This window comes from Amphichorda felina (genome assembly GCF_050947745.1).
Source record: "Amphichorda felina strain 45539 chromosome Unknown scaffold_5, whole genome shotgun sequence".
NCBI classification, from domain to species: domain Eukaryota; kingdom Fungi; phylum Ascomycota; class Sordariomycetes; order Hypocreales; family Bionectriaceae; genus Amphichorda; species Amphichorda felina.
Genome location: NW_028145045.1, coordinates 818,068 through 839,251, shown reverse-complemented (window position 1 = coordinate 839,251; position 21,184 = coordinate 818,068). Strand labels below are relative to the sequence as shown.

The window sequence follows — 21,184 nt, the reverse complement described above, 5'->3', positions numbered from 1 at the left end:
TCAATGCTTTATTGTATACTTTGTTTTGAGTTGATCTTGCATCTACCATCCGGGCTGCCCTCACAGCTTGAACCGGAACCCATGCTCGACAGCCTCACCCGGCGCCGCGTTGATGGCGCCCTCGACCCTCTCACCCCTATCGAGCCTCCTGTTCAGCTTGACTAGCATCGTCCGTAGCACGAACGCTGCAGAGATGGCCAACGCTGCCATGACGCAGTTGTGGATGAAGGCGCCGGTGTACCGCGGCTTGGCTGAGCTGGGGTACAGGTAGCTGGCGTAGATGGACGCGCAGTTGGAGATGGCGTTGATGAAGCCCAGCGCGGCTGCGCGTTTCGCGGGCGGGCGCGGGAGCGTGTTGCTGACCCACGCGAGTGCGGTGGTGTAGCCCGAGTACAGCCCGGAGATCTAGCATGAGACAGTCAGCGCTTTTCTTTGTTGTTCATCCGCGCTATCGTGGCAGAGGATATGAGGAAACCCACCATGAACATTATGGCCACGTATCGCGCAGCCGTGTTGGTGGTTGCTGCCGCAATGATGAAGACGACGACGGCCAGGCATAGGGGCGTCGCGACGTGGAAGAAGCGCTCGCCCGTCCTGTCTGCGTGCCAGGCATTGGCAAAGGTGGTGATGACCCCGAGGACGTAGGGCGGCGTGGTCAGCAGCAGCGTGATGACATTGGAGTATCCCAAGGTTCCGACGACGGTTGGGAAGAAGTTGGTCACTGAAGCGGCGGATACGTTGCCGAACAGGAGGACGAGCTAGTGACTATCAGGAAACCAGCATCTGGCGAGGAATGTGCGGTGCAAACTTACCAGGACCCATGTCTTGGTATCCTCGAGCGCCAGCTTGAAACCGTGCCACATGGTCTGCTCCTCACTATTGGTCCAGTCGTCTTGGCCAATATCCTCTTCGAGTCTCCAGGTGGCGAGAGCGGCCTCTTCCTCGGTCAGCCAGCTCGTGGTACGGGGGAAGTTGGGGAGAACGAAGAAGGCGGACGCGGCCACAGCGACGGTAACGACTCCTTCGATCAAGAACAGCCAACGCCACGCCCTCAGGCCTCGAGCGCCGTCCATGTTTCCGGTAATGCCAGCAGAGATGAGGCCGGAGAATGCACCCGAGAGCAGAGAGCCCGAGTAAAGGAAGGTCGTCCGGACACCCAGCTCCTGTCTCGTATACCAGCAGCTAAGGTAGTAGAGGCAGCCGGGCTTTTTCTCACGTTAACAGGACTCCCGTATCACGCGTGGTGTGAGTAGCTTACAAAGTAGGTCGCTTCGATGAAACCGAGGAAAAAGCGAGCGGCGTAGAGTCCCCCGATTGTGTTGCAGGCGGCGGTCGCTGCAGAAATGATTCCCCATATAACCATCTAATAGCCAGTTCGTCAGTAGGCGCGAACGACTCCTTCGACTCGGGACTCTTACTGAGGTGGGAAGATAGATGGCAGGCTTGCCAATCTTGTTGAGGATAAGATTTGAGGGCACCTGCATCAAGATGTATCTGGGCAGTGGTGAGCAGCCTTGTTCATTCGAAGCGCCCGCCTCCTGTACAACTCACCCGACGAATAGAATGCTGACGGCCGTCTAATTATCCAGCGTTAGCTTCAGTCATGGCCGTGTTGCTTTGACACCTACCGAGAACTGGGTTCCCTCTTCGTCCATATTCAGATCGTCCTCGAGTCCAGCGAATCTGGCGGCAGCGATGTTGTTTCTTGCGCTTGTCAGCGAAACTTACCCTCTGGGGCGGTGGCTGTGTGTTCCCTACCGGTCGATATAGTTCAAGATGTACATGACGATGATCATGGGCAGAATGCGAAGATCAATCTTTCGGCGCAGCTTCTTCTCGAGCGCCATGCGCTCCTCGCCCGACATTGCGCGGAGGATCTCTGGCGGCTGCAGTCCCCATTGCTTCGCGGCTGCCATGGCAGGATCCTGGAGCGTGTCATCTTGGGCGTTGGCTTTCCCAATCTCCTCGTCGACCACAGGAGGAGGTGAAGTCGTAGAAGCAGCTTTATTGTCGGCTGCAGGGGGGGATGGAGCGGTGGTGGCCGCAACTTTGTCGTCGGCGTCGGCCATGCTGAAGAATGGGGGAATGCTCTCGCTGCGGGACGGGTTGCTACCTTACGGTTCACAAGCGACACCAACATGCATATGATCGGAGCCGAGCGAACCAGGAAGTCGGGTCTGGCGTTGCTTTTATTCATTCACCACGGCTGTTTACAATTACCCCATCCAATCCCCGTGCAACCCTCCCCCTCATTCTCCCCCCAGGAGTGATCATCTGTGACGGCAGGACGTCGCTCCGGGTTCTCCGCCGTCCCCAGGGCCTATCACCGAGGGCAAGCCGATGGCTGAATTCGACAACCTGGTCAGCAACTTCATGATTGGTTTTGCCTGCGGGGATCAAGCTCTGGGGAGGTTGCGATGCGGGGATTCGGTCCAATGCCGGCCCCATCTACCCCGGACAGCTACTGCATGTACAAGTACTCCGGAGTAGAGACACTGCCAATACTACCTTAGTATACGGCAGTTGGGGTGGGCCGGGGTGCGAGGCAACCCATGGCCCATATTTTGGATAATGGCTGGTTTATTATTACTCCGTAGTGCCAACGGGCTAGTTGCCTGTCTCGCCCGAGTTGTCGGACTTCTCGCCGTGGGCATCGTGATGCCTCTGCTGTTGGCGAGCAGGTGAGCTGAGATCCGTACTTCGTATCTCTGTTCTTCTTCAATTGTTTCTGGGTATAGACAGACAGACCTGCCATGAGCTGGATGAGTCATTTGGTCTACCATCTATCTAAAAGCTCAGCCGCGGTTGCCGGAGGATACAAGAGCCAGCGTTTTGCTGGTCTCCCTCGGCCATTTTTCGTTACAAGAGAAGAGCTCGTTCAGGATTTATTACTCTAAAGAAGGCCATGCAGCACGGGGACCTTCATTATTTAATACCATGTAGGGATCCACTAGGCCTTGGGCTTCTAGGGCATCTCGGAGCTTGAGTCTCCGATGACACCCCCCCTGCCACCCCCGCATCTACAACACCGACAGCATCATGAGCATCTCTCACTCGTCGGTTATTCACCAGATCGGGCTGTCAGCGTCCGACATTACTGCCTGAGACTATACGGATATCTGGGGAATCGTACGTTGATCTGACGGATACAACCTCATGTGCACAAAAATGAGGCAACGTCAGGCAGAACAAAAGCAACAATGCCCCCCCAAATCGTTGGCCAAAGCCTGCACAGCTTGCCGGACAAAGAAGGTCCGGTGTAACGCTGCTCGACCACAATGCTCTGCCTGCGCCAACCAAGGGCGAGAGTGTATCTATCGTATAGAAACACCGAGGAACCGGTACGTGACGCAAGAGCAAGGATACTACGCCCCTTGCGAAGTTGTCTAATCTACGTGCCAGGCCAACCTTTTCTCAGATTGCAGCTCTGCAGAAAGAGAAGGAAGCGCTGCAGGATTTCATAATCACCCTGAGGAAGAGCAGCGATACGGACCGTGACCGGCTTCTTATTGCAGCGGTCAACTCCAGAGGTGAAGTCTGTCCACCAACGGACTCTGGATATATCGGGCGGGGCCACGGCCCGGATACAGTTGATACTAATGCTACGGCTGCTGCTTCGGTCAGCGAACCTGGCACGGCGGCCCGACCCGCGACCGGATGCCCTGGCACTCCCTCGGCATCTTCTGAGGACGAGGTCGACATTGCGCACTTCATCTCCATTGACGACACTGGCAAGACGAGAAGCTTCGGTCCTTCTTCTGCCTTGCACAATCCAGCAAAGAGCGAGGGACCGCAGTCCCCCTCACACCGGTCCGCGACAACAGATTATGTGCAGAACAGCCTGATTGCAAACGCAGCCCTGCAGCGCCAGGCCGAACATGGCCTTATCCGTCTGCCTCATATCGATGGCGTGTCCACTGAACTGGCGCTCCGCCTTCTCAACCTGCACTGGGCGCGACAGCACCACACGTTCCTCCTCACCTACAGGCCGGCCATAACCCGTGACCTTGCCGGCTTCGGCCCGAACTGCTCTCCCTTCTTGATCAATGCCATCATGGCATGCTCGTCCAAGTATAGCTCCATGTCAGAGGCCCGCGATGACCCCAGCGACCCTATGACTGCTGGGCGGCACTTCTTCCGTCGTTGCGACGAGCTACTGGCAAAGGAAGCGCTACTACTGCGCCCAAGCCTCCCCACCATTATTGGCCTGCTTCTCCTGGGGTCTACATTCAACTCCCGCGGGGAGACATCCAAGGGATGGCTCTACACAGGGTATGCCCTACGCATGGTGTACGACTTGGGTCTCCACTTGGACCCAAAAGAGACGACAGACAACCCTGAAGAAGTCGAGATACGTCGCCGGGTGTTCTGGGGAGCTTTTGTGTGCGACAAACTTCAGAGTTTGTACCTCGGTCGTCCTGTGGCTATAAATCTGCGTGACTCTCAGGTGTCTCATGAGTTCCTGGATCTGTACGAGGAGAAGGAACTGTTCATTCCGCCCCCTGATACGAGGGCTCCCCCGTCAGCAATCACTGGAACGCAACAGGCCGTACCGATTCACTCCGTGTCAACGTTTCAGCAGCTTTGCCTCTTGTCAAAGATTATGACGACCATAATCAATAGGTTCTATGTGGTTGGGGCCACCTTCTCCAACGCAAAGAGCAGTTTGCAGCAAGTCGACAATGCTCTCCAGACATGGAAGGACAACTTGTCTCCCGAGTTGGACTTTCAGCCGTGGGCAACTTCAGACACAATACCATCACAGCAACCGCCCAATATCATGATTCTTCACAATCTCTACCACTCACTGATGATTCTTGCCCACCGCCCCTTTATCTCGGACGGGCACCTGCGCTCGGCAGGCGCCCCCATCCGCTCCTGGGAGAGGTGCACGGTGGCTGCGGGATGTATCACCAGCATTGCCCTGGCGTATAAGACGGCATTCAGCTTAGCCTCGGCGCCATATGTGCTTGGATACACAATCTACGTCGCCTGCACAGTCCATGTGCGAAATGCGGCCTCTCAGGACCACCAGGAGGAGCATTCGTCGCTCTTAATAGCTAGTCTAAACTGCCTAGACGAGCTGTGCCTCGCCAATCCCGGAGTAGCTAAACCAGCAAGCATCATTCGACGTCTAATTGAAGTGAATAAATTAGACCTAAATACAGGTGAGTAGCGCTCTTTTCTTCCGTCGCTCCAATGTGACCAGAAGATTTATACACACACCCTACAGATGCCACGCCAATTGTCGACCAGACTATTCCCAACTTTGACATGGACAGTATCCTCAACCTGTTCCCGAGTGGGGGTGAGGGCGATGCGGGCGTTGCAAGGAGCGGGTGGAGGCCCGGGACGGACTTGGAACTGCCCTCGGACCCGCTGTTTGGGCTGATGGCTATGCCATTCGACTTTGACGAGCCGCCCATGGCGCTGTAAGGAGAGTGCGGAGACCCTAAGATCTACAGAGACGATTTGAATAAGATCGAGGCCTTCTTATTCATACAGCTTTCTTGAGAAGACTTCTGGCGACATGCAGATCCCGCGACGGGGGTCGGTGCTGCACTCGGTGTGGAGACCCGAGACACGGACTCGGACTCTGGAGATCCGGGGCCGGAGCATCGCCGGTGTGGAACGGGCGCAACTGATGGCGAGCCACCACCCTGGAGTTAATGAAATGAATGCATGAATTCCAATGGCCATAAATCCACATTAGCTTAATGCGCCATATCCTCTTTCCCCAACTTTGTTTATTTAAGTTTGTGATGACAAGCTGCTATGTCTAGAGGAATGGTGGAGTCGCTTTGGTCACCGGCACGTGACCTGCAAATTGCTGGCAGTTGGAGATGCCAAAGCTCGTGCTGACCTGGCCATCCTCCACCTTCAATCAGCATCCCAAGCTGCGAGGGATTGCGTGCCAGGACCACATTTCCTCACCATGTCCTCGGCTACGCCAAAGGGCCAATCGGGCCCGGTCGCTGACCACAAGCCTAAATCCTCCCTGCCTCCTGTCGCCATCTTCGACACGCCTGTGTCCAAGGCCATCTCCCTCGGTCGTCCCGCCGTACTTCTCGCCGGCTGCTTCATCCGCCTACCCGCCCTCATCGAGGACCCCGTCTCGACGCTGCGGACTGCCCTCCCCCTCGTGGCCGCTATTCAGATCGTCTACGCCATTTCCTGCCTCCCCGTCGCCGGGTCGCAGCAGGCCAAGTCGTCGCGAAAGCCTCGTCCTGGCGAGCGGAGGAAGCAAGATGCATCCGCACGCAACGTCGTCGGCGTAAGTGCCCCCTTTCGAACCCCCCAAGCAATCACTCAAAAGGCGCCCCATCTCCTGACCCTTATTGTCCTCTCTCTAGACCACGATTATATCCCTCCTGCTGACCACCATCGCCACGCTGCCCCTGCACCTCCTCTTCGTCCTCTTCGGCGCGCCCTTCCTCGACCACGCGCCGCACACCTTCCTCTGCGCCGCGCACCTGGCTGTCCTCGCCGTCTTCCCCGTCTTCTACTCGCGCGGCGTCGACGCCCAGGCCATGCTAGCCATCGCGGGCGCCTACGCGCCCCTCGACGAGGTCTTTGGCGGCGCCCTGGGCGCCGTCCTGGGGGCCTGGCTCGGCGCCGTGCCCATCCCCCTCGACTGGGACCGCGAGTGGCAGAAGTGGCCCGTCACCATCGTCGTGGGGCTGTACATGGGTTACGTGCTTGGGAGCAAGGGCTTGGGGACTGTCTTCTATGGGAAGACCCTGGGCAGCGCGGGGGCCAAAGAGGCGACAGAGTGAGATGATGATAAAAACGAAATTGGGGAGGCCCCTTTGGTTTGAATTCGACACCAATGGCTGGGTATACAATGGCGATGGAGGGTGCTGTACGATATTGTATTTCAGCCCGGTTGACGAGAACGTAATGCGAGGCTTGGGAAAACTTGGGATCTATCGGGGCGGGGGCATGGAATCGTCCCATTAGAACGGCGCAGGTGCAGATTAGGGAAGGACGCGAAGACGCAGAGCTGCGCAGTCTTACTAGAGGAAGGAGTCTAAAACCGACGCCGGAAACCTCACACAGGTGTGGCTCTTTACATATATGTCTCCTGTCACCAGCTTTGATCTCATGAGCCTGCTAGCTATAATAACCCTATCCAAAGCAAAGAAACTTTTCCATAATTCAAAACCACGACCCAAAACTAAGCAGCTCTAGCATGGGAGTGAAAGATGATCGTTGTAACATGGACAAGGCAGGCTGCAGCTCCCCAGGCGGCGTCCCAACCACCAAAGGCAATTTTCCCCAGAAGAGCAACAGAGACAACCATGCCAAGAAGTAGTATGCCATCACTGCAGCGCGGTAGAAGCCAGCCCTCCTCGACGACCAGGCCCTGGAACTCCAGCTCGCGAAGCGTAGGGAGATGCCACTTCCGTACAAGCCGCAAGATCCGTCTTATCTGTCAGCATAGCAACTTCACGGGGCCTTTTGATAGAAGGATACTTACAGGTGGTTGTAAAACATATCTTTTTCGAGGAGCCCATTCTTTTTTGCAAGAGACGGCTCTCTGAAGGCCAGGGATAGAGGGAAACGACTCTCCATCTTTGATAGTTCTCTTCTGTTCGCCCAAAGGTCCGTTTCAGAACATCTTATTCCCTCGATATCTCCTGCGCATCCCCAATTGCAATCTACATGCCCAGTGTTAGAGTTATAATCGCAGGGTTCTGGTTGCGATATATAATTGGCGATTTCCTGCTTCAAGTGTCGTACCTTGCTCTCATGATCCTCCTTGACGTATACTCCCACAAACTCGGCGTTGTCTCTCATACCTCGACAAGAATTCCCCCGGGTCTGTCCGACAAGTGATATTTTTTCTCGTATGTTAGTTTTCATCAAGATGGTGATTCTCTCATGACATCCATACCTTTGTCAAATCTATTTGTTTCACCCCAAAGAACGGTAGCATTCGTCTCCGCCACTCTCCCCTGTGGGAATACCAGGTGTCCTGGATATGCTGCCATTGTTGTTCCTCATCTGCATCGTGGGGGATCTTTGCAGGAATGACGCAGCAATTTTTTGCTTCTCCCCAGCATAAGAGAATAGTGGATGACTTGAAGTTATCGCTTTGCGGATCCAGCGGACTAAGGATGTCAAGGAGTTCTTCTTTGCGCTCGTTGCTTTCAACCTCCCTAAAGTCCCTGATCCCAAAGATTACTGAGAAATCAGATTCGGAGTCACTTGTTCGCAAGTTCTGTCCATCTTGTTCCGTAGGCTGAGAGGCTTCAGATTGTGGTGTAATTCCAATCCTACTCGCTGGCCCTCCAACTCTCTCAGCTCTCCGATGACTGGAGGCATTTGTAGGTGGCAGTGCCCTAGAGCTATTATGCAAAGGGAGACTTTGAGGGGTAATATAGAACTGAGTCAGAATCCCAAAGGCAAATGTCAATTTCGTCGGGGAAAGGGCACTCTGTAATGCGCGCAGTATCCGGCGGTCAGCCTCTTCCTGGCCTAGCCGCCCTGCTGCATCAGCAGTGGGAGGGCCCCTCACAAGTGAGCGAGATGGCCCGGGAAGTGTCGACATTGTGTATCAGACAAAAGCAACAGGTTCGATCGGTTATGGGAGAGACTCGGAGCACTGTAAGCTGGCGGGGGTCTCGTTACAGTAAATATATGTTCATATCCCCGCACCAACATCACCAAAGTGAGGTTGCAAACTGCACAGCCCCGACCTTATGCCCATATTCTGCACATTGGGAGACGAAACTACAATTGAAATTGCAGCAGGCAGTTTTCAGGCAGCTAGGTTAACTTGGAGGACTCCCGCATTGACCAGTCCGAACTGCTGGAATTAAAATCGGCCCAATCGCCCTCAATGGTTTCTCGAGAATCACAAAATATTTGGACAAAGGTTTCAAGACGCCCCTAAGAAAGTCGGCCGTCTTCCCAAGTCAGGTCTCGTCGATAAAACGGCAAGGCGCCCCATCTACCTACCCCGGAGTCGAGACTATTAATCGTCACACCGTTAGCAACAAATTTCAATAATTACCTAGGTTTTATAGGAAAGTTATTCATTTACCAATGAAAGAAAGGAATATATAATAATCCCTATTTTACATTAAGTTAATCCGAGCATTGTAAAATATGACACGAGGCTACGCCAAGCTTTCAAACGCCAATGCGGCACAACTGTACCAATATCATAAGAACCATAGTGGGTCTTTAGTAATTAGTGGTAAAATACCTGGGATTTGTGAGGAAGGGTTATGGTAAATCCAATGGGAAGAATCTCACACAGTCTTGGACACATCGTCTAAGCGTAAGCTTCATCATTATGTTCGCAGGCTGATACAGCCCTGACTCTTGTTTTTTCCCACTTCACGTCTATCATTTATAGCCCCTTAATTTCCGTCAGTAATTACCACGCGTATAAAAATATTACGCAACGAATAATGTTACCTAATTATAGAATAATATTTTGACACCGAGAATGCTTGGCCAAGTCCTTCGGAGTATGGAGAGACAAGCCGCGTCACGTCATGTACATATGGTTCGGAACTGCCGTGATTGGTTCCAGGATTGTGGCGCATGACCTCGATGTGGCGCATTCCCCGGAACGGCGGGCAGGGCTGGGTGGCTGGCAAAGGATGACGTATGACGGCCGCCAAGTTTAACTGCCGCCCAGGACCATCTGATCAGCGGGCCCAACGACGGTATGAGTACTAGATGATCGCGATCTATTTCCTATAATTGCAATTACAACTTCAGCCCCTGACTGAGCCTCACACAAAACGCATTCTTGAGAGATCATGGGATTCGCACAGAGAGGGAAAAAAATTCAAGCGAACAGATCATCGCCTTGTGGAAAAGAGGTACGCGTTCAGTGGGTCAAGGTGCGACCCAGCTGTGGCTTGCCAAGCTCGTAGCGAGTCGATGACGCATGTGCAGCCGGCTTATAGCGGCTTGGCTGCCCTGGAGAGCGACCTATGATCAGTGATGCGCAGCGGTGGCCAGCTCACCTTACGCATTACCGACCAAGGTACCTTATGCGACCTGCATGGCGGGATAGGGTGACATATGGATGAGGTGGGCTTCCAAGATAATTGTTCCCTGCTTGGGCGCATCGCGCTACGGGGGCCAGACCATTCCGTGACTTGATCTTACCCGCACTTATATAAAGATACCTGCCTACCTCTTGCCTTCCAACTTCTCCCATCGCTTCCTCCTGCTTGCAACTTACAACTCACAACCGACGCTGATTCATCCCTGCGAACCACCTTCAGTCAGACCACAAGCAATTGCATATACTACAGACTCTGCCTACTACCGCTAACATGGCTTTCACCGCCTCGTAAGCCTTCCTTCCCAGCCAGCCCAGCGCTTCTCCGGGCGATCCGCGCAACCCCGGACGCCCACGGAGCGGCGCCTCCCCAGGCACGCCAGACAGACAAGCTAACGTTTGGAAATTCGCAGCGACGTTTGCAAGATCATCTTCGCCATCATCCTCCCGCCTCTGGGTGTCTTCCTCGAGCGCGGCTGTGGTGTCGATCTCCTCATCAACATCCCGCTGACCATTCTGGGTACGTTCCTCCCCCCTCTCCCCCGCCCCCTTCTCTCTCTCCCTACACAAGTAGGCGCCGAGGATGTCTCACCTCAATGCAACGTACTGGGTCACTGACGAACCCCCCGTGTAGGTTTCATCCCCGGTCTGATCCACGCGTTGTACATCATCTTTAAGTACTAGACTCGTCCTACGCAAACCTTGACAACCAACCGTCATGGTGAGGAGAGAAGACCAAAAAAAGAAGATTATGACCGACCGACGAAATGCGTGCCAGTGATGGCACATCACGACTAGGCGACGAAACCTTTTTTTTTCTTCCCTTGCTCTCCCGACTTTCTACTTGGGTTGACACCTAAGACGACGCACGACACCTACTCCTGACACGGCCGGCCTTTTTTTTTTTTTTACTACTATTATGGCTCATGCATAGCATTTGCTGGGTACTTTCTGCATTTATTTTTGCCGGTTATTCATTCCCTTTGTTCAGCCTGGTTGGTGGATGGGAAAGGCGCGGCAAGCCGGGATTGTCTAGTTACTACTAATTCGATACCCCATCAATAACCCGGTTACATCATTCAACCTACAATCGCCAGATTTTCTGCTCATATCAATACCTGCGAGTGAATTGCGATTTTAGTTGCACGTAATTGCAATGGAAATACCAGTGTGAAGTACCAATTGTCATCTATCGTCAGAAGCCAAACAAGCACAAGTGTAATCCCGTCCGCCTGATCCAGAGGTAGGAATGTCATAGCGAACAAATCCGCAATACCCCAAACACCATTCCCGATGCCATGTACTCCAACCAACAAATCTAGAGTAGTCAACTACGTTCCCGTATACACAGAGCCGGCTGGCTAGCCTACAGCAACTCCCCCTCGCCCTCGTCCGCCGCCAGCTCGTCGTCCTCCTCCTCCCAGTCCACCGCGTTGGCCATCTCCTCCGCCCGCCGCTGCACCTCGGCCAGGCCGGACAGCTCGGCGACGTAGTCCTTCTCCTGGAGCGCGCGCTTCACGAATCCCCAGCCATCGCTCCGGTACGCCCCGAGGACCCTGGGGCTGCACGCGCTGCAGCAGTCGTACGACTGGCCCCGGATGACCATGTTCTGGAACGTCGATACGTAGCCGCGGATCTGGTGCGGCACGAGTCCGAGGGGGTGGCCCGGCGGGTCCCGCTCGGGGGTGGTCCCGGGGGTGGGCTGGGGGGCGGGTGCGTCGTTGCCCTTGGGGTGCTGCAGGAGGCTTGTCAGCATCTCGACGAGGAGTGCCGAGGCGATGGCGGCGACGCCGGGACGAGTGACGGTGCACTGCTGGTCAAGTGTTTGATCTTTCATCGACTACAGCACAAGTCAGCCACGGACGGACAAAAAGGGGTGGTGGGGGTTGAGAGTATTCAGGATACTTACATCAGCCGGTGCGACAACGTCGTTGCAGAAGTAGCAGCCAAGCGAGGCTGCGCCGTCGCCACTGTTCTCGGATCCGTGGCGCATGACTACATACGAGTCAAACCCCAGAGCCGCATTCATGACAATCTTGCCAGCCGCCTTGCCCATGACGGTGGGAAGCCACCGTGACTCCCGTGTGTCCATGAGGAGGAAGATGACATCATGTTCCTGAATCAGCGACTGGAGCTTCTCAAAGTCCCCCTTGGTCCGCCCCTCGTCCGTGAATGGGTGCCCCAGCATGGGCACCGATAACGAGTGACCTTGGCTGTCCACGCCCGGGTATATCCGCTTGAGCATCTGCGCCGCCTGCGCCGCCTTGGGCTTGCCGCCGTCCACGCAGTCATCAAACTCGAAGAGCGGCTGGCGCACGGGGTTCGAGTACGACACCCTGCCATAGTCCACAAACGTCACCTTGCGCACGCCCCAGCCCAGGAGGTTCCTCGAGACATAGCCGCCCAGGGTGCCCGCCCCGAGGAGCAGGCACTTTGTGTTCTTGATGAGGTCCAGGTCCAGGTCCGGCGCGAGCCGCCACTTCATGAGCTTGAGGTTCAGGTCGACGGACGAGTCGGCCAGCCGCGCCGGGTCCATGTACTCGCCGAGGTTCGCCTGCTGCGCCTGCAGCTTGCCGTTCCGCGACCGCTCCCAGCCAGTCACCTTGGGCATGTCGGCCAGCTCCATCTTGTCCACGGGGTCCATCTCGAGCGGGAGGATCAGGCTGCGCGCCTCGTGCCTCCGTGACCACATGTCCCTGTAGCACAGAATCTTGACCTTGTTCAGGCGGAACCGGTGGCGTATGAGGACCAGCAGGTTCCGCAGCGGCCACCCGGGCCCCTCGGCGTAGGTCGACGGGTCCACAAACGCCACGTACCGGTCCTCCTCGGGCGTCTCGTTGAAGAAGCCCTCCTCGAACTGGCGCAGCGACGCCACCTCCCACCGGTACGGCAGCTTGTGCGCGGCGTCGCTGTCCTCAGCGTCGGGCTCCTGGCCGCGGACCTTCTTGGCGAGGAAGAAGCCGTGCTCGCGCCCGTCGACGCTGTACCGCCACGTGCCGACCCTATCGACGAGTGCGGTGCTCTCGTCGCCCGTGAGGCGCTCCGCCGGGCCCGATCGCCTCCAGGGCGGGTCCGAGTGCAGCGCGGGGAAGGCGAACCAGTATGTGAACTTGTATTTCTTGAGGTCGGCGTACGAGAGGATGACAAAGGAGGAGAGCAGGGAGGGGACCGAGTAGATGCTCCCGTCGTTGATGGCGTCCCAAATCTAAGGCGCGTGTCAGCATCACGGCACGCCCAGCTTCACGGGCTTTTTTTTGTTTTGTTTGGTGTAATACCTGTCTTCCGGCCGTCTTGATCATGGCTGACTTATCTGTATTCCGGAAGCCGTCGAGCGTGTTGACGTTCTTGATGATGCCCTCGGCGCGAATCGTTCCCAGAGGCGCACTACGCTCCTATTAGCTGACCCGCCTCTCTATCCACAGCCACCATTACGTCTCGCAACTAAGAAACTCACTCTTGGCTAGTTAGGGCGTTGCCCAGAATCTGCATCCTGCAGCTCGAGTCCGGTTCCTGGAGCCTAGGCTCGTATAGCCCCAAGACACCGCGCGCCGAGTCGTCGAGCTTGTCATAGTCGAGCTTCGATGCGAACAGGGCTGAGTAGAAGGGCAGCTCGATCTCGGACGTGAAGGTCGCGAACTGCAGCGGCGTCGCCATGGTTGTGGGTTGGTATCGCGGATCGATTTCGCGCAGGATCTTTGTCGTCGGGAACTCGAGAATCGAGATGGAGGGGGCGCGTGCTTTCAAGCCTTGGCAAGTCCCCTCCTGAAAACGTGGTCCCAAGGCAATGAGGTGGGTTATTAACGACGGTGACGATTCTCGGAGCGCTACAAGGTTGGGAAAATGCTCGTGATTATAGAGTAATCTGGCGGCGCGGGTGATATCTGTCAGCTGACTGGAGGATGCGTGAAGGTGCGACAGTTTAGTGAGCTCGTGATGACGGTTGCCTACATGCAGCTAGAGGGCGCTGGGCTGAGCCTCCAGGGAGAGCTACCCCGCCGCGGGGTCTCCAGGTTGAACGACTGCGTTCGGCCAGATTAATCCTCTCAAAAAGGCTTCCACTAGTCCATCGTAGGTGAGGTAAGTCAAAAAGAAATATATTATTCGAACACTGCGAATGCATGTACATTTCGCAATAACCTAAAATCATGGAACAAAAAAAAGCAAAAAAAAAACAAACTCCGGTACTGGGAATCGAACCCAGGGCTTGACGGTACAACTCAAAGGAGATTGAGAGCGTCAAATGTTGGCCACTACACCATACCGGATTGTTGGAATGAGGGGTTTACTTTGCCTAGATGTAGGTCATTTTTGCAAAGGGTGGGCCATTGAACGTCATCGTGGAGAGCAGCCGGACGATCAGTAGAACCTTGACGGAGTATAGGTCCCGCGGGGTATACATTTGAAGCGTGGGGTATCTGATAATCCTAGTGGGAGCTGTCACACCCTTAGCCGTTTTCGACGATAAGTCATTTCTCATCTCTGTCTTATTCGCCTCGGATATACACGACCACCAGATGCATAACCACACACCCCACTAACCATCTTCAATACCTATACAACTTTAACAAATGGCAAGCCATAGCACCTACGGCCCAGGCCACAAAGCCTCCCAGGTCAAGCACCATGAGTGGCGCACGGCAGAGAACAGCACCGAGTATCTGATCCCCAAGCTCAAGTCCATGGCGGAGGCGAATCCCCACCTAAGGCTGCTCGACGTGGGCGCTGGCTCCGGCACGATCACCGCCTCGTTCGCAAAGTACATGCCCGAGGGCCACCTCACGGCGACGGACATCTCGGACGAGATCCTGGAGCAGGCCAGGCAGCACGCCGAGTCCAAGGGCGTCAGGAACATCACCTTCCAGAAGGCCAGCGTCTTCGAGCTACCCTTCCCGGACGCCTCCTTCGACGTCACCCACGCGCACCAGGTCCTCTGCCACCTCGACGTGCCCACCGTGGCCATCCGCGAGATGCTCCGGGTGACGAGGCCCGGCGGCATCGTAGCGCTACGGGAGAGCGACATGCGCATGTGGTGCATCTGGCCGGACCTGAAGCCGCTGCTGCAGTTCCACGAGCTGAACGTCAAGACCATGGTGGCCAACGGCGGTCAGGACCGAGGTGGCCGCAAGCTCGTTGGCTGGGTCCTGGAAGCTGGGGTGCCTCGTGCCGATATTGAGGCCAGCATGGGGACGTGGTGCTTCAGCCAGTACGAGGACAAGAAGGCCTGGGGTATATTGTGCTCTTTTTCCCCCCTCATCGAGTTGTCCAATGGCTAACTATTTTTTAATGCAGGAAATTCCATGATGGAAAGAGTGCGCAGGGGGAATATGCGCACACAGGGGTTGGAAATGGGTTTCAATACCGAGAAGGAGTTGGATGACATGGTAGCAGCCTGGGGGGATTGGATTGAGGCCGATGATGCCATGCTTGGAATTATGAACGGCCAAGTCATTGTGAGCAAAATGTAGACCTCAAATTTATATACTAATGAAAAGAATCAAACACAGGCCGCCAGCATCACAATTGGTCCTCCAGTCCGAGGGTCCAAGTGGGCAACCCCCAACCCTGGGGGCAATCCGTGCCTAATATCCTCCCCGAATAGGTGACCTAGATGGAGTACTTCATCCACCGTTCCAGCTCTGGTGTCCAGTTTCGCACAGGGTCGTCCAAAGCCAACGCTAGGCCGTGGTGCCCGTCTGGGAGGATGAGAGACTGGAAGGGCCTGTCGTGGGCAGCCATGGCCTTGGAGAATAGGAGAGCGTTCTCGACAGGGACGGTGGCATCGTTGGCAGTATGGAACAGGAATATGGGCGGGGTCAGCGCCGTGACGGCATTCTCGGCCGACGTCTTGTGCTGCAGCTCGGGGGACGCGTCGTCGCCGATGAGGTTGGTACGCGAGCCCGGGTGGGCAAACTCCGGGTCCATGGTGATAACCGGGTACGAGAGGATGCCAAAGTCGAGATCAGCTTCAGGGTTGGTGACGGTCATGGCAGCAAGGTGACCACCTGCAGAAAATCCCCAGATGCCGAGCTTGTGGAGCGGTTGCTTGTGGTTGTGCTTCTGGGAGCGAATTTCACGCACGGCGGCCAGAGCCTCGTCGAGAGGCACGGGGTAGAGGGGCGTGGGGGCCGTGTCGGACGTAGAGTAGTTAAGGACCCATGCGTCGTACCCATGATCATTTAGATACGCTGTCGTGTTGGCGCCCTCGTAGTCGAGAGAGACGTAGGCGTAACCTCCTCCAGGGACGACGAGCACGCCGACTCCCTGGCCATTGGGAACCGGGGCGGGGTAGTAGGTGAGCTTGGTCTCATCAAGCCTGGAAGACGGTTAGCCATGATGAAACAGCGTTGAAGATGTCACATGTATGGAAAGCAATCTGTTCCAGACCATTTCTGATCGTTGTGCTTGTCTTGGGCCGGCAGGGCTGCTCCGAAGGGCACCAGGAGGAAAGACACGGCTGCTGTAAGGAGTCTCATAATGCACTGGGAGCTTCAAGAAGCAATTGGAAGGCGGTAAATCATCCGTTATTTTATCACTCACCCCATGTTGCGTATGATGTGGCCCAGCACCGCTCTTATACTTGTACAGGATGTCTGGCCGTCCAACTCTGGGTAGGTAGCATTGACCACTCAATGGCGGGGTTTTGGCACGTTGCACAAACAATGTCGACGTAATTTTGCAGCGTGTCTTCTACGCGGTCACAAGGCGACAAGACGGCATGTTTAGCCGGCATAGGCATGGCCTCATGTGGTCTAGTGCTTCCGGTTCGTATTGGATTTGTCCGAGGGGTCCTCCGTCTCTGTGCCGGCGTGCATGATGCGGGGGTCCTGCTGCGTTTCCGGTATGCCTACTGGATAAACTACTGCGTATAAGCGACATGTACCTTCGAATCCGCCAGTTATATTCGTGGTTGCGCTGGATGTGCTTATTACCATGACCTGCATGGACCAAATTCCTCCAGCCGCTCCCCAAAGATACATTAAGTACACATTATAGCCACCGCAGCCAGACCGGCCCTCCGTGACGTCTTATTTTAGTAACAGAGACGGCCGAAGCGCTACCGTGGTCAAGTTGGCAAACTCGTTGCAATGCATTAATTCCACAGACTGCAATACCCGAGACATTACTATGGTCCAAGATTCGACCGCTGGTCGTAAAGCCACACGTCGAAAATGTGCGGTTATACCACTGCGAAGCCTTAAAAGAAGGGGAGCTTTTAGCATGGGCAGGCCAAAGTGCATCTCTCATCTCCGGCAACCATATGCTGACGTCCACTGGGAGATCCTACCGAATTGCCAAATCGGGAAATTCCCTGAACGATTAGAACCTAAGAAGTCAGATACACCCGCGCACATGAGACAGGGTTAACCACGTTGCCAACGACCAGGGCAGTAATCACACCACTTATCCTAGCCTTATTCGGGAATTGGTTCAGTGCCAAATAACTCCGGTCCATCACAATCAACGGGATTAGATCGATCTGTTCCTTTTAATACCGTGCAAATACAATGTATCACTGATCATCTATCCAACTTTGAAATCCAGACTTTTCAAGCTGTCCTTCACCCATCAATCATCAACGATCCTCATTGCCACACGCCGGCGCCCCGTGGCGCGCCCAGATGGAGTCCTTCCCAAACCCCTTTGTCTTGACGCGAAAGTCGAACCCCGCGGGCGTAAAGTCCTCGTTCTGCTTCATCCAGGACATCCACCAGGCCTGGTACACGTCCTGGTTGGGGATGGCCGAGGTGCCCCAGGCGAACTTGCCGTACCAGTTCCCGTGCTCGACGTAGTTGTCGAAGGGGTTGCCGCCCGTGTCCTTTTGCACCATGTCCATGAGCACGAGCTGCAGGTCGACCCCTTCCTCGACTGGCGTGCCCTGGTGCCCGCACCACGTCTCCCGCATGGTCCAGACGACGCAGCACTCCTCGATCGCGTCGTGGCCCTCAAAGTCAGAGGTGCAGTCGACGTATTTGTATTCATAGCCTTCGTAGTCGATGGGGGGGTATTGGCAGAGCTCAGACTCGGCCCGTGATCCTGAAAGCAGGGAGAGGCTGGACAGGAGGCCCAGAGTTGCGAGAGGGCGCAGTGCAAACAAAGCCATGGCGATAGATTGTATCCAAGTAATAGTGGTTCCAATGAGGTGATGAGAGATTCAGGATCTAGGTATAAGTCTGCTTGAACTAACGAGGAATCGGACGGGCGATGGACGGGGGAGCTAGCCTCTTATTTATATTCAAAAACCTGAAGCCCAGTGGCTTAGTGAGATGATAACCACCCTCACCATGGTTAAGAATAGCACAATCCAGCCAAGATTCCTAATATGGAAGTAAAACTAGATAGTCACCCCGAGACAGCCGTCCAGCACTGTAAAGGTGTAGGAGAAATAGAAAGTGCCAAGCTCTGGCTGCATGTTCTTGAAGATTCATTGTGGTTTGGCCCGTTGATGCTCGTTGATGGTTGGTGGAAGGCATCTTGCCAATCAAAGGGGATCTTGCTAAGGAGACTCGGAGTCACCGACACCTCCATGAGTGGCCAAGACGAGGTAAGCATTTGGAGTTGCTGAGCTGCAAGGCTAAGCCACGTCATTTTTCCATTTTGGTATCATGTTTTTGCTCGGGTCGCTAAGGATGACTGCATGTTGTATGCATGTACGTACCATACCACGCAATAGGTGCGTGAGATCTACATTTCAAGGGGGAACAATACATGCGGTCTGATTGGTCTATGTAAATACTCTAAATTTATAGGTAAGTTACTATTCAGCCAGCCACAGTTTGTGGTTTTGCATGGGGGTCTAGGCGGCTCGGGGAACGTCGGATCACGCAGAGAGGTTCGGGTAGCCAAGATGCATAGGAAATCACTCGCATCTCCCAGCCGTTCATCTTTCCGAAATAGGCTACACATACTCTGGGCAAGCCTATGAGTCTGTAATGACGAGATGGTGAGAATCTACATACATTTGTGAGAGTTGGATTTTAAGAGACTGTTTGTTTATTTGTTTTCATCGTTCAACCTTCTTACAGCAATTCTGGTACACATCTAGTCTGTTCCAGCCATTGACATCTATCCAGCAATTCAGAGCCGAGAACCATCGACAGGATTCCCAACAACTAGAAACATTCCCAGCTAGCCAATATATGTGTAGTTGGATAGTTTGACGCCTTTGGATAAACCTCCATACGTAGAAGTAAACAATACTTAGAGCCAGTACCAGAGTACCACATCACCTTGGTGACATCTCATGCAAAAAAGGTTGGGATTTACCAGAAACGCAAAATACCCTGATGGGACTCGCGGAATTACCCAAGACAGCCAACTACCAATAATAGGTAAACATCCAATCTGTTAGCCCCTGTAGCCCCAACCTGCAGTACATTTCTAGACATGGATATCCGTACGGTAGAAGCCTACAGAATGTTCCTGCCCGAACCAATTCAAAGGTTATTAACATGAAGAGTATTGCTTCTTGCCTAGTTGGTCATCAGCTTTTAGGGTGCGTGCTCCAGGCTTCCAATCCTGTTTCCTAAGCATCCCCTATCCCACAACGTCCTATATATGTGTTTGTGGCGCATCTTCATAAGAGCCCCGAAGGAATACCTAGATACGTCTTCCAACCAACTCCTGCCTATCCAGGTACCGTGTACACAATTCGTATTTTCATGCCATTTCTTATGCCACCGAGCCTATTATCAAGCCTCCTAATCAACCCCTATTCATCAAGAGATTTATCAAGGTTATGGTGGGAGCGGCCGCCATGTAGATTCCCTAGTAACTGGAAGTATAAGTTGTTTATGTATGGTCAGAACAGTTCGTATCTTGTTGATGACCTGTTGCCAACGGTTTCTCCTAGTCGTATAAATTCACGGCTTTTCCGCAGAAGAGAGGAAATTGGATCTTCAGAGAAACACGCTCACATACCCACACATCCACACACCCACACACTCACACGCTCACACGCACACTCGCACACATACACAAACTCATAACCACCGGTCAGTTCGTCATCCCTCAAATCCCTTCTTTAGTATTCCACTGACCAAAGAAACCCCCTTTAAGAAGACGTTTGCAGTTGATATCTGGAGCAATGCCGATTATCAACGTCAACGGTTGTAAGGTGGTAATCCCGGGGCCCCCCCAGCCCCAGAAGCGGAGCCGCGACGACTCGGAGTCGCAGGCGGAGGGCCCTGCGCCCAAAAAGGCCAGGACGGACGTGGTGGCTGGCCCGGGACGAGAGGCGGAGGAACAAGAGGTGGAGGGACTAGAGGTGAAGGGTTGCCGGCCCAAGAAGGCCAGAGAGGAGGTGGAAACTACCCAGGAGTCGCAGTTGGAAGGTCCCCAACCCAAAAGGACCGGGGCCGACTTGGAAACTCCCCTTGGCCGCGACCGGGATGGCGCCTTTGATCTGCTCGCCTCCCGACCCTCTATCTGGGAGGTCACCAGCCAGGAGCGCTGGGCCAGGGAGGAGTACCGGTCCAGGGTTGAGGCCAAGGCCAGGTTGGAAGGGGACCTGGGCAGTGTCCCGAAGGTCAAGGAGGAGACCTTGCGGGACTTGAAGGGGGAACTGGTGTCCCAGGGGCTCCTCACCCCCGAAGATAGCCCTCCGTCTGGTGGAGGGGACCATGACACCCCATTTGGCGAGGGGAGTCGTGAGGAGCCCGGTGCTGGGACTGCGGGCGCTGGCGGTAACTTTGTTGCCATGGATGACACACAGGTCTTTTCCGGCCTGACGACCCTTCTCGAAGTCGACTCAGTGTGGGAAGAGTTCGAGAACGAAAGTTTCGACGACGAGTGGCTCCAGAGTATTGTTGCCAAAGACTAGTACGAGGAGCCATTCAAGGAGAGACGGGCGGTGGGGGGACGGGGATTCCACAGCATGAAGCCCTAAGCACAGTTCAAATCAAAGTTTTGCTTCTCTTTCAATCTACAACGGATTACTCCAACTAAACACATACACAGTGACTGCAATATCTGTTCCCGCATGTATTTTAAGAAGGTGCACCTGTCGCCCCCTGCACCTACTAAGCAACCGGTGGAAAACAACAGTTGCAGTGATGCCAACATTATTCCTCATAATAGGCATTTCTTCGTATATCCAATGGTTTATTCTTTATATATTCAATAGAGTATTTGTTCTGTATTTGAAGGTTTGTTGCC

At 54.6% G+C, this 21,184-nt stretch overlaps 8 protein-coding genes and 1 non-coding gene across 9 annotated transcripts; 4 read left to right on the top strand and 5 right to left on the bottom strand.

Annotated features, from left to right (window-relative positions):
• Positions 1–60: 60 nt before the first annotated feature.
• Positions 61–2,069, bottom strand: ACO1O0_005107 (uncharacterized protein; the record flags this gene model as incomplete). Its single annotated transcript, XM_083194533.1, has 7 exons — positions 61–405; positions 480–758; positions 813–1,205; positions 1,259–1,363; positions 1,419–1,478; positions 1,629–1,683; positions 1,759–2,069. The coding sequence occupies 7 exons, from the start codon at positions 2,067–2,069 to the stop codon at positions 61–63; spliced, it is 1,548 nt and encodes a 515-aa protein (XP_083049446.1).
• Positions 2,070–3,278: 1,209 nt separating this feature from the next.
• Positions 3,279–5,436, top strand: ACO1O0_005106 (transcription factor domain-containing protein; the record flags this gene model as incomplete). Its single annotated transcript, XM_083194532.1, has 3 exons — positions 3,279–3,341; positions 3,419–5,168; positions 5,234–5,436. The coding sequence occupies 3 exons, from the start codon at positions 3,279–3,281 to the stop codon at positions 5,434–5,436; spliced, it is 2,016 nt and encodes a 671-aa protein (XP_083049445.1).
• A 499-nt stretch (positions 5,437–5,935) lies between these two features.
• GPI11 (mannose-ethanolamine phosphotransferase GPI11) lies at positions 5,936–6,776 on the top strand (the record flags this gene model as incomplete). The annotated part of the gene is made up of 2 exons (XM_083194531.1): positions 5,936–6,274; positions 6,354–6,776. The coding sequence occupies 2 exons, from the start codon at positions 5,936–5,938 to the stop codon at positions 6,774–6,776; spliced, it is 762 nt and encodes a 253-aa protein (XP_083049444.1).
• Positions 6,777–11,396: 4,620 nt separating this feature from the next.
• Positions 11,397–13,684, bottom strand: ATG7 (uncharacterized protein; the record flags this gene model as incomplete). Its single annotated transcript, XM_083194530.1, has 4 exons — positions 11,397–11,870; positions 11,940–13,235; positions 13,306–13,414; positions 13,485–13,684. The coding sequence occupies 4 exons, from the start codon at positions 13,682–13,684 to the stop codon at positions 11,397–11,399; spliced, it is 2,079 nt and encodes a 692-aa protein (XP_083049443.1).
• Positions 13,685–14,206: 522 nt separating this feature from the next.
• ACO1O0_005103 lies at positions 14,207–14,295 on the bottom strand. Its single transcript has one exon. It is a non-coding gene; the product is annotated as a tRNA-Glu (tRNA).
• A 303-nt stretch (positions 14,296–14,598) lies between these two features.
• ACO1O0_005102 (S-adenosyl-L-methionine-dependent methyltransferase) lies at positions 14,599–15,495 on the top strand (the record flags this gene model as incomplete). Its single annotated transcript, XM_083194529.1, has 2 exons — positions 14,599–15,256; positions 15,320–15,495. The coding sequence occupies 2 exons, from the start codon at positions 14,599–14,601 to the stop codon at positions 15,493–15,495; spliced, it is 834 nt and encodes a 277-aa protein (XP_083049442.1).
• Positions 15,496–15,634: 139 nt separating this feature from the next.
• Positions 15,635–16,572, bottom strand: ACO1O0_005101 (alpha/beta hydrolase; the record flags this gene model as incomplete). Its single annotated transcript, XM_083194528.1, has 2 exons — positions 15,635–16,343; positions 16,568–16,572. The coding sequence occupies 2 exons, from the start codon at positions 16,570–16,572 to the stop codon at positions 15,635–15,637; spliced, it is 714 nt and encodes a 237-aa protein (XP_083049441.1).
• Positions 16,573–17,603: 1,031 nt separating this feature from the next.
• Positions 17,604–18,131, bottom strand: ACO1O0_005100 (uncharacterized protein; the record flags this gene model as incomplete). Its single annotated transcript, XM_083194527.1, has 1 exon — positions 17,604–18,131. The coding sequence occupies one exon, from the start codon at positions 18,129–18,131 to the stop codon at positions 17,604–17,606; it is 528 nt and encodes a 175-aa protein (XP_083049440.1).
• A 1,983-nt stretch (positions 18,132–20,114) lies between these two features.
• ACO1O0_005099 (uncharacterized protein) lies at positions 20,115–20,849 on the top strand (the record flags this gene model as incomplete). Its single annotated transcript, XM_083194526.1, has 1 exon — positions 20,115–20,849. One exon carries the CDS (start codon positions 20,115–20,117, stop codon positions 20,847–20,849), a length of 735 nt encoding a protein of 244 aa, XP_083049439.1.
• Positions 20,850–21,184: the final 335 nt, after the last annotated feature.